At 54.6% G+C, this 11816-nt stretch overlaps 1 protein-coding gene across 1 annotated transcript; it reads right to left on the bottom strand.

The window, feature by feature from the left end:
- Positions 1-1001: 1001 nt before the first annotated feature.
- Positions 1002-11146, bottom strand: PHF13 (PHD finger protein 13). The gene is made up of 4 exons (XM_009000346.4): positions 10775-11146; positions 8094-8195; positions 4989-5523; positions 1002-3632 (listed from the first exon to the last, which is right to left on the bottom strand). The coding sequence occupies exons 1-4, from the start codon at positions 10811-10813 to the stop codon at positions 3406-3408; spliced, it is 903 nt and encodes a 300-aa protein (XP_008998594.1). The 5' UTR covers positions 10814-11146; the 3' UTR covers positions 1002-3405.
- Between the last annotated feature and the right edge of the window lie 670 nt (positions 11147-11816).

Below are 11816 nucleotides of genomic sequence, written 5' to 3'. Positions count from 1 at the left end.
GGGCCAGACAGAAATTTGGGCACTGGGAACCCCCAAACGTGAAGGGGCAAAAAGGGCACCCGCGGGGAGGGAGATTCCAGTCCTGGCCTTGCATAAACTCCCAGGAGCTAAAGGTTTCTCGCAGGCTATAGGGAAGGCCTCATCTTGTAAGGAAAAAAAAAAATCAGCCAAGCACAGTAGCTCACGCCTGTGATCACAGCTGTTTGGGAGGCTGAGGCGAGCGGATCACCTGAGCCCAGGAGTTCGAAGCCAGCCTGGCCAACATGGTGAAACCCCATCTCTACCAAAACTACAAAAATTAGCCGGGCATGGTGGCAGGCACCTGTAATCCCAGCTACTCAGGAGGCTGAGGCAGGAAAATAGCTTGAACCCAGGAGGCAGAGGTTGCAATGAGCCGACCTTAGGTGACAAAAGCAAAACTGTCTCAAAAACGGCTGGGTGGGGGGGGCAGCTCACTGGCTCACAACTAATCCCAGCACTTTGGGAGGCGAAGTGGGCAGATCACAAGGTCAGCATATCAAGACCATTGTGGCTAACACAGTGAAACTGTCTCTACTAAAAATACAAAAAAATTAGCCAGGTGTGGTGGCATGTGCTTGCAGTTCCAGCTACTCCGGGAGGCTGAGGTAGGAGAATCACTTGAATCCTGGAGGGCAGAGGTCACAAGTGAACCAAGACTGCGCCACTACACACCAGCCTGGGCAACAGAGTGAGTCTCCATCTCATAAAAAAAATAATAATAAATAGGCTAAACACTCACTGGGGCTTGAGCTAATCCACAATCTGATGAAGAAAATGCAAAAACCATTCACATTTACTCATCCTGTGGTTTCTGAGGAATTCTCCAGCAAAATACATTAATGCTATGGGCATTTTCCATCCCGCTAAGTGCACACTGATACTCTGCCTTCCCAGAGACTTCATGTAATCATGATTTGGGGAGGTAGCAAGGAAAGAAACAACTGTTCTTCAGCACAGAACGCAATCACCTGAACCTTAAATCATGAACCTCAAAGTAGCAATATGGTTTATTTACAAAATATACAGTTTCACAGAAACAGCTTCGCTTTATACACATAAACTTTAAAATTACACAGAACCATGTAAACGATGTGAAGTGTCTGGCCTGGCCAAAGCCGATGGGAGGGCCAACTTTTGGGGTGACGTCCCTCCCTCCCCTCACTTCATTAGCCACCAACCAGGAGCCCCAGATGGGTCATGCCTAATTTGCATAAAGAAGCTGATTGCAGCTGCCCAGCTCAATCTAACACAAAAACCAAGGTGTCCGACTTCTTAGACACCACCCACAGGGACAGGCCTGTTAAAAGAACAAAAATGCAATCAAGGAAACAGCAATGGAGATGAGTATCGCATGCATTCCAGAGGTGTCGAACCTTCTAACACAGGACAGTCGCCAGGGCCGGCAGTTCCACTCTAAAGTCACATGGATTCTTAAATGCACCTTTAAAAACTTGTGGAATTTTTTTTTTTTTTTAAAGAAGAAAAACACTTTGGAGCTTTGGTTATTCATATGATGAAGACACTGGACAGGCATTATCATAGGGCAGGATCTTTGGCAAATTCCTCTCCAATGCGTCCTGGATGTTTGCCCTAGTCAGAGCCAGACAATGGGGTGGAGAGAAGGTTGTTTCTAAACCAGCTTACTGTCTTTCTCTACAGAACCTTCCCTTGGGGATCTTCACAATAAACTGGCTTCAGAAACTCACTCTCTAGTTTTGTGTTAATACAAGCAACAGAACTTTAAAAAAGTAAGACGGTTGGTTGGACAAGTGTGAAAGATATTAGGACAAAAAAAAAAAATGCCTCTGATTAGCCAAATTACGGTTCAAGCCCCTTGGTGCTTCAGTGGAAGGAGGTGGGAGGAGTCTGCCTGGTGGCCTGGCACAAAGGTGCCAACGCGAAGGGGAAGCCCCCCGCAGGGAGCGCTCAGGCCCATCCTGCTAAAAATAAACATGACCCCCTTGGGCATTCTTCCCTTTCCATGCCTTACGAGAAACAATGCTTATGAAAACCTACCAATTACAAAACGTTTTGAGAACAAGTATTCAAACTGCTAAAGAGCAATGCTCATTTTGGAGAAAGCCGGAGCCCCTCTCCCTCCCAGCCCCAGAACCACCAGTGTCCCGGGATCCCCTGCCCTCGAGCAGAGTTCTTCTAAAGCCTCCAGCACCAACTCCCAGCCTTCTCCAGAGCTGGCCCTCACACGGACGTCCCAAGTCCAAGATCTTGGGAGTTCCTTAGATCTCCCAGCAAAGATCTAAGGAACTCAGCACAGTTCCAAGGTGTCTTCTGGAAAGCCCATGTTACCCTATCACTCACTAAACAACTCAAACCAGAAAAAAAGGACTCAAGTCCTAACCTTGCCCTGTGGAACCGGCAGGCCAGCCTGTCTAAAGGGCATACAAGAGTCACCCAAGGGAGAGGTCTCCCTCCCAACTCTCCTTTACCCTATTATTTAAAGGAACACCATGCGGGTCCCAGTGATTGCCTAACCTTTATGCTGCTACAATAAGATGAAAGGAAGAGAACAGAACCTACGAGTTCCCACACTCAAAAACAGCTGGCCTGGGCCCCACCAGGACCTCATACACCAACCGAGAGGGCGCTCAGCAAGAAATCAGCCAATACTTTTGGCTGCATCGTGCAAAAAGACAGGGTTTTTACATCGTGCAAAACAGGAAACTGAGTTATGAACATGGGCCACTTCAATCCCCCAACCAATCCCCTTTCCACAGAGAAGCAGCCACATTGTCCCTTTTAACAAACAGAAGGAAACCTAAGAACCACGCGCTGACCCACCACCCCAGGGCCCCTCAAGCAGAGCCCGAGGCCTCCCACCAGTGCCTCCCCCAGCCTGTCAGGCAGAGCTGAGGCAGGTAGAGGGCAAGCCACTAAGTAGGGGCAACTTAGATGGTTGCTGTACAGACACTTTTGGTAAAAGACTTTAACACGCAAGAAAAAGTTTACACGTATGGCTGTTAATTAACAGGCCGGGGAAACCGAACACCTCTCCCCAACACAGTGGAAGCAGAGTAACAACTGGCACTCAGCCCAATAAGCGGGAATCTGTTAGCAATGATAGCAAAACACACAGCTACCATGGACCCTCATTTTCAAGTGAGCCAAACGCGCTGCACGTAGGTGTCCGGTCTACCTCCACTGCAGGGAACACAGCTCTGGCAGCAGCGCTGGCCAGCAAAGGTTGCATTCGGTCACTGGCTATGTACAGTTTCTATCTGGACAGCATGTCCTTTTGCTTAGGCACCTAAATGGCAGAGGTCTGCCCCCACCAGAGCTGAGAGTTCTGTGCTCAACTAAGAGAAGGGCTAAGAAGCCCACTGTCGCTTCTGATTCCACGCTTGCAGCCTCCTCACCAGCCAGCAGTCAGTCCAGGAATAGCTTCCGGGAGCCCATCCGCGATCGGTTGGAACGGCGGATGTCAAACTTGGAGTCCCGGCACTTTTGGCAGACAAACACTTCCGGAACATTGGACTTCCGGATTTTCGCACAGGACAGGTGAATCCAGGTGTGGCACTCATTACACTCGATCATGGGGCGGCCAGCAAAGGGCTTCATGCAGAAGCAGGTAACAAGGTCCCAGGAATCGTCATCTGGAAGGAAAAACACTTATCTTAAGGAGGGAAGAGAAATTCCCATGATTCCTCGCCATCAGCTGGGCTTCCGTGAAACCCATTACTCAACCGAGAAGAACACTCCACTTCCATGTGAGGTTGATAATATCTCTATAAAAAGGCATAAAGGGCTCCATAATGTGTGGGAACCAGGTATTACCCAAGAGATGCTTACTTTTTTCTGAGACAGGGTCTCACTCTGTCACCCTGGCCAGAGTGTAGTGGCACAATCATACCTCACCGCAGCCTCAAACTCCTGTGCTCAAGCCATCCTCCCACCTCAGCCTCCCAAGTAGCTAGGACTACAGGCACACACTACCAAGCCTGGCTAATTTTTGTACTTTTTTCTTTTTTTAAAATTGAGACGGAGTTTTGCGCTTGTTGCCCAAGCTGGAGTGCAATGGTGTGATCTTGGCTCACTACAACTTCTGCCTCCCAAGTAGCTGGGATTACAGGCGCCTGCCACCACACCCAGTTAATTTTTTATATTTTTAGTAGAGCCAGGATTTCACCATGGTTACAGGCACGCGCCACCTTGCCCAGCTAATTTTTTGTATTTGTTAGAGACGGGGTTTCACCATGTTGACCAGGATGGTCTCGATCTCTTAACCTCGTGATCCACCCACCTCAGCCTCCCAAAGTGCTGGGATTACAGGCTTGAGCCACGGCGCCCGGCCTTTTGTATGTTTTTGTAGCAACAGGGCTTTGCCATGCGACCAGGCTGTTCTCAAACTCCTGAGCTGAAGCAATCCAACCGCCTTAACCTCCCAAAGTGCTGGGATTACTGCTGGACTCACTGCAACCAGCTTGGATGCTCACTTGGATGCTTACTTAGAACTATATCCTTTTTTTTTTTTTTTTTTTTTGCCAATCAGTTTGAGCTTATGAGGTTGCTCAGGTTAGCCTTGAACTGATGACCTCGCCTTCGCGAGCGCCATGACCTCCGGTGGGAGCCACTTTGGACCCCCAGAACTATATCCTTTTAGCAGCCAAGGTGGCTTACACCTATAACCCCAGCACTTTGGGAGGCTGAGGAGGGCAGATTACCTGGGGTCAGAGGTTCGAGACCAGCCTGGTCAACATGGTGAAACCCCATCTCTACTAAAAATACAAAAATTAGCCGAGTGTGGTGCTATGTGCCTGTAGTCTCAGCTACTTGGGAGGCTGAGGCAGGAGAATCACTTGAACCCGGGAAGCAGAGGTTGCAGTGAGCCAAGTTTGCGCCACTGCACTCCAGCATGGGTGACAGAGCGAGACTCTGTCTCAAAATTAAATAAATAACCTCTCTTCTCACTACCAGCCAACAAGGGTCATCATGCTTCAGGGACCACTTACCCGAGTCCACCATGATGTCCTCATCGTTGCCTGTGCTGTCCTCGTCTCGGAACACCACCTGCTTTCCCTGCCGGACGATAGTCCGTTTGCCCTCAGTTTTTATTTCTTTGACCTGATCAGGTGACACAGTGGCACAAGAGCCACTTGAGGGAGTATCAGAGTCCCAGCCTGAACAGGGGTCACTGGGAGCCTGGGGGATATCCTGCAAGGTGGGACTCGTGGGGGTCTCCACATAGGGGTCAGAGGCTTCCAGCTTCAGCAAACCCCCCCTGTACCCCTCCTTCCCAGGGGCATCACTGTCCCTGCGCTTCCTCTTCTTCTTCTTCTTCAGCTTGTCCGTCTTCTTTCTGTCCAGCAAGAAGTTACTGGGCTTGGCTCGCTGCAGGAGAGTGGGCTGAAGGTGGCTAAAGCAGCGGTCAGAGACTGGCAAGGGCACTGAAGATGCAATGTCTGAGAAACCCGCATCCCAGCCATCGCTGTCAATGGTACCAGCAGTGCTGTTGGCAGGGCTGGGGCTGCTCCTTAAAGGGAGTTCCTAAAAAGACAGGCAAAGGTGGTGGGTTCCGGTTACTGTGACCAGTCATCGGTGACAAGATCTAGCCCCCAGCAGAGCATCCCCAGCCACCCAGCCAGATCAGACCTCCAGAGATGTCTGCACAACTTTGAGCTTCTCTGCCCATCAGCATCACACTTGAAGCAATAGTACCATGACTTCTGGCCAGGCGCAGTGGCTCACGCCCTGTAATCCCAGCATTTTGGGAAGCCGAGGCAGGCAGATCACTTGAGATCAGGAGTTCGAGACCAGCCTGGCTAACTTGGTGAAACCCCATCTCTACTAAAAATATGAAAATTAGCTGGGCATGGTGGTGGGCAACTGCAATCCCAGCTACTTGGGAGGCTGAGGCAGGAGAATCACTTAAAACCCCAGGAGGCAAATGTTGCAGTGAGCTGAGATCCCGCCACTGCACTCCAGCCTGAGCAATGGAGACTCCGTGTCAAAAAAAAAAAAAAGAACACAAAAAACAGGCCTGGCGCGGTGGCTCATGCCTATAATCCCAGCACTTTGGGAGGCCGAGGAGGGTGGATCACGAGGTCAAGAGATCGAGACCATCCTGGTCAACAAGGTGAAACACCGTCTCTACTAAAAATACAAAAATTAGCTGGGCATGGTGGCGCACACCTGTAATCCCAGCTACTCGGGAGGCTGAAGCAGGGAGAATTGCTTGAACCCAGGAGGCAGAGGTTGCAGTGAACCAAGATTAGAACACTGCACTCCAGCCTAAGCCTCAGAGCAAGACTCCATCTCAAAAAAACAAAAGAAAGCAGGCATTAGCCACCTATGTAGCAGATGGAAATAAACCCATGCTGGCAGTTTGCCTCTTAGAAATATACTGAATCCAGCTGGGCACAGTGGCTCGTATCTGTAAACCCAGCACTCTGGGAGTCCAAGGCAGGAGGAGATCACTACCTCCAGACCAGCCTAGGCAACACAGTAAGACCTTATCTCTACAAAAAATAAAATTACAGCCAAACGCAGTGGCTCATGCCTGTAATCCCAGCACTTTGGGAGGCCAAGGCAAGGTGGGTCACTTGAGCCCAGGAATTTGAGACCAACCTGGGCAACATGGCGAAACCCCGTATCTACTAAATACAAAAATTAGCTAGGCATGGTGGCAGGCCTGTAGTCCCAGTTACTTGGAAGGCTGAGGTGGGAGGATCACTTCAGCACAGAAAACAGAGAGTGCAGTGAGCTGAGATCGCACCACTGCACTCAGCCTGGGCAACAGAGCAAGACCTGTCTCAAAAATCAACAAAAAAGCTGGATTCTTTGATTTTGAGCTTCGTGGAATAGAATATAAAAGAGGCCTGAAGTTTGAGCAGCACAGCAGCTCTACTCCAGTCCTGCCCTCTTCTCCACAAGTAAAAAAATAAAAAAATCTCTCTCCACCTATATGAAGTTGTAGCCATGAGTCCCTGAAGACACTAATGCATATTTCCAACAGGCAGGAAGCTTTAAGAAAGGCAGAGTGTGTACCCTGAGTCCAGCCACCGGGCTGAACCCCAAGCTCCACCATTAATTAGTGCGTGACCTAAGGCAAAGTTTTCCCTCTCTATGTCTCAGTTTTCTCATCTTATAAACTGGGGGTAAAAAACGGCACCTACTTCATAGCATTACCCACTGTCTACCCACTGTCAACAGTCAATAACTACAGGCTCTAATTAAGAATAGTGTCTACCCACTGTCAACAGTCAATAACTACAGACTCTAATTAAGAGCAAGCAGATGGCCCCCCACAGTGGCTCATGCTTGTAATCCCAGCACCTTGGGAGGCTGAGGCAGGTGGATCATGAGGTCAGGAGTTCAAGACCAACCTGGCCAACACAGTGAAACCCAGTCTCTACTAAAAATACAATTAGCTAGGCATAATGGCATGCGCGTGTAATCCCAGCTACTTGGGAGGCAGAGGTTGCAGTGAGCTGAAATCACACCACTGCACTTCAGGCTGGGCAAGAGTGAGACTTCATCTCAAAAAAATAAAAACGAGTAAGCTGATATCACAGACTTTATTTGTAAATAAACTTTGAAAGTTTACTAAATCAGCCAGGTATGGTGGCTCACGCCTGTAATTCCAGCACTTTAGGAGGCAGAGGTGGGCAGATCACCTGAGGTCAGGAGTTCGAGACCAGCCTGGCCAACAAGGTGAAACTCTGTCTCTACCAAAAATACAAAAAAAAAAAATTAGCTGGACATGGTGGCGCACACCTGTGATCCCAGCTACTTGGGAGGCTGAGGCAAGAGAATCCTTTCAACCCAGGAGGCGGAGTTTGCACCACTGCACTCCAACCTGGGCAACAGAGGAAGATTCCATTCCCAAAAAGAAAGTTTACTAAACCATTTTCTAGACAACCCGGCATTTTCTATCAGTTTTAGAACCATTTCCCTAGCTAATCCAAACTCCCAAGAAACAGATTTCTGCCAGACTAGTGACTGAGGTCATTCCAAACCTACTGACCCACTGACCAGTCAGAAGCCCACAGATTTGCTGTGGAGGCCCTGAGGTTTGACTACCCATCAAGAAAGGTCTCAGAAGCTCAGAAGATCACCTCCTTCGGATAAGGGATGTAGCCAGCATAGGCCAAGACAAAGGTGCAGAACTTGTTGAAGTCTTCCACAGTCCTGCGCCTCTTGCAACTGGGGGAGTATTCCTATTATGGGAAGAGAAAAGGGAATGTTTGCAGGAGAAGCTTCTAGGTGGAATCACAGAAACAAAACGAAGTAAGCTGGAACTTTTGCAGTCAACACTCAAAAAATACTGTTAAGACTTGCACGGTCCACAAACAAGATAAGGTAAGTTCAGGTCAAGAAGTAACACCATTTAGAAAGCAGAAAGAGAAGTATTAAGACTTTATGCCAAGAATGCTGAGGTATCAGCTGGGAGATAAAAACTTATACAAAAGTCTATTTATTAACACTCATATTATTTTCTGACTTTATCTATTGGTCTCCACAGGCCTATCAAGAGGAGCTCTAATAACTGCTTTTTTGCTACAGATTTTCCATTCCAAATATGAACTCCTGCAGCAGCTGTAACTGATGTATGTTAAGTGATTTCAAAAATCAACCACTCGCCTGCCGAGGAGGCTCATGGCACTTTGGGAGGCCGAGATGGGCGGATCACCTGAGGTCAGGAGTTCGAGGCCAGCCTGACCAACAAGGTGAGACTCCGTCTCTACTAAAAATACAAAAGTTACCCGGGAGTGGTGGAGCACCCCTGTAATCCCAGCTACTCAGGAGACTGAGGCAGGAGAATCAGTTAAACACTGGAGACATAGGTTGCAGAAAACCGAGATCTGGTCACTGCACTCCAGTCTGAGGACAACCACTCATTTTCCAGAGCTCTCTGAGGCCGGGACCCTGGAGCTGAATATTGGCTGACCCTGTCCAGCTAGGGCCACTGAGGACCCCTCTCTCCTATTCAGGGGGTTTCCTCCACTCCCCTAGCAGTCCGGGTGCCCGGCACTCAAATGTCTCAACTCACAATAAACGAGGAACCTTACTGCGAAGCTTAGTCCCACATTTAAATGGCACAGTGGAGGTTTTTGCTAGAGGGTTCCAGCCCCATTCAATTGGAAACACCCATAACAAAAACAGATTTTCTCCTAAGAGAGCAGCACTAGGAGATAGAGCTCTTATTTGCTCCTAAGCAAAACAAGTGTGTTGTATTGCTGTTTATTCGCCCAGCCCGTTCCCTGAGGTTCCTTTCAGTGCCCTGTCCGACCCACCCCCATCCTTCCTGGAGAAGTGTTACCGTCCCAGCACCCGGGGCCGCCGCTCTGCTGAGGGAAAGCAGGGGGGAAATGGGGGGAAGGGGTCTCGGGCAATCCCTCCCGCCGCGAGGAGCAGGCGTGCGGCCCGCGGGTTAGCTTTGAGGGAGTCAATCCTCTTTGTAAATTACTTTTTCCACCTGGTTTGCGCAAACCTCCTCCTCTCCCAACCCCTCGGACCTCAGGGCCGAGGCGAGGAGCGGAGGCAAAGATCATTGGTGCCCGCGCTCTCCGCACTAGCTAGCCTGCCCAGCTACGGGAACCGCGGGCCGCCACTTGGGCCTCCAACTCCCGGGAAGAACTTTTCTTTCGGCGGGGAACGAGCAGAAGTGGGTCAGGAACCCGGAGACCGAGTGGAGAGCGACCGCGGCCTCGAGCCGGCGTGCGCTGGGGGCAGCAGCGCGGGGACTGGGGGGGCTCCACGCCGCCCCCACCCGGCCCACGCCGCCCGCCCGCCTCCGCGGAAAGCAGATGGCGGGGCGGCCCCCACCCACCCTCCCGCGCGGCCGCCGCCCCCTGCGACACTCGGCCCCGGAAGATGCGGGGCCCATCCCGCGGGGATGCGGGGGGGACGCCAGGCAGGATTCAGGGGGGGTCCCAGGCCGGGGAACCCCCCGAGAACCCCCAGGGGCGGCAGCGAGACGGGCGGGCTCCAGCGCCGTCTCCCTTCCCCCACTCGCCAGCGGTCGCCAGACCCGCACCCCCGACACCGACGCGCCTCGGCTGGGGGAGGGGACCGCGCAGGGTGGGGGGCGGCTGGGAGCCCTGAAGGCCGATCCCCGGAAGGAGGGGGAGAAAGCCGGGGCGGAGCCAGCAGAGCCCGAGGGCGGGGGGCGGAGGGCGGGGGGCCGGGGCCCGGAGGGGGAGGCCAGCGCGCCGGGGGGCGGTGGGGGGGGCATGACTTGGGTCCCCAGAGCGGGAGGGGCCCCCGGGAGCCGTAGGGGGCGGGGGCCGATCGGGCCGCGCGCGGAGTCAGGGGGCGGGGCGCGGGCCACTGGGCCCGGGGGGATCAGGGGAGCTGCCGGGGGCCGCGGGAGCCGAGCCCGGTGCGAGGGGGGCCGCAAAGTTCCCCAGAGCTGCGGGAGCCTGGGGCGGGCAGCGGCTCCGACCGCGTCCCCGGGGGCGGGGAAAGAGTAAGCAAGCCGGCCGGGAGGCGCTGGGGGCGCCGGCAGGTCCCGGGGCCACCAGAGGCCGGAGAGGGGCGGCCCAGAAGAGAGGAATGGGCGCAACGGCCCCGGGGAAAGGGCGCGGGGAGGACGCGGAGGCGAGGCCCGGCGGGGAGGACCGTGCGCGGGCCCGGGCAGGGGGCGGGGGTTGGGCTCCCGGGGGGCCGTCGAGGAGAAATTGGGGGAGGGGGAGAGGGAGGGCGGCCCTCGGGGTGACCGGGGGTCCGGCTGCCTGAAGAGCGCAGGATCGCGGAGGGGGGTGGTCGGGGGCGATTCGGACGCAGCTTCACTCACCTCCGGGTGGAAGGCGGCGGCGCAAGAGTCAGAGTCCATGTTCCGAGCGAGGGGCGGCGGCTCCGAGAGTACAGGGGCTGGGATGCGGGAGCGGGGCCACCCGGGGCTGGGGGCTCGGGCGGCTGCGCAGGGCGAGGGCGGACCCGGGGGGGGAGTCGCCCGGGCTGGAGGTGATGGGGGGCTCGCGTCTCTGGTTCTGTGACCCCAGACTGGCGGTTCCACCGCCGAGCGGAGTGGGCGATACAGCTCCCGCGGCGGCAGAGGCGGGAGAGTCGCTGCGGGGGGCGGCGGCGCCAGCGGCGGCAGCGAGCGGGAACCCGACCGGCTCCCCGACCTGACGCCCAGTTCGGCTCGTGTCTCCGGAGGGAGGGCGGGAGAGCCGTGAGGGCTGTCGGGAAATGTAGTCTGGGTGACGACTGGAAGCCGGCGGCGAGGGGGCGGGGAGCAAGAGCGGGCGCAGTGCCTTGTGGGAGTCATAGTCCACGGCCTCATCAGTGCTGCGCACAAAGACACTCTTGAGGACTCCAGCTGCCGTGAGGCTTCGCGGCGGCGGCCCGGTATGCGGAGGCGGGTCTTCTGTACTCCAGGCCTTGGGAGCGGGGGAGGTGCGGGGGCCCGCGCCGGCTCGGCCGCGGGGGGAGGGGCAGTGTGAGCGGTAGCGCTTCAGTCTCGGCGGGGGCGGGGGAGGGGGCGGGGGCTGGGGCCCCCGCGGTGGTGGGGGCAGGGCCGACGGCCCGAGTAGCGAAGGGCGGCGGCGGCAGGCACCTCCCCTTCCTCCTCTCCTGCTTGGGGTTCGCTCCCCTTTGTGGGGCGGGGGTCCCCGAGGTCCGGCCTGGAGTGGGGGCTGCGGGGGTGGGGATGCTGACGTCGCGGCCTCCCGGAGCACCGCTCACCACTCCCCGCTGAGGGCGGAGTCACCACCCGGGCCCCGGCGCCAGGCTGGGCGGAGCGAACTTGTTTTCGCGCTGCTCCCTGCTCCGGGCCCGCGGGGCCGGGACTGGACCGGGACTGGACCGGGCTCTTCTGTAGGCGTCTGCGGGAT

This window comes from Callithrix jacchus, chromosome 7 (genome assembly GCF_049354715.1).
Source record: "Callithrix jacchus isolate 240 chromosome 7, calJac240_pri, whole genome shotgun sequence".
Classification (NCBI taxonomy): domain Eukaryota; kingdom Metazoa; phylum Chordata; class Mammalia; order Primates; family Cebidae; genus Callithrix; species Callithrix jacchus.
Note: the sequence above shows the minus strand (reverse complement) of the source record. Positions and strands in the feature narration are given on the sequence as shown.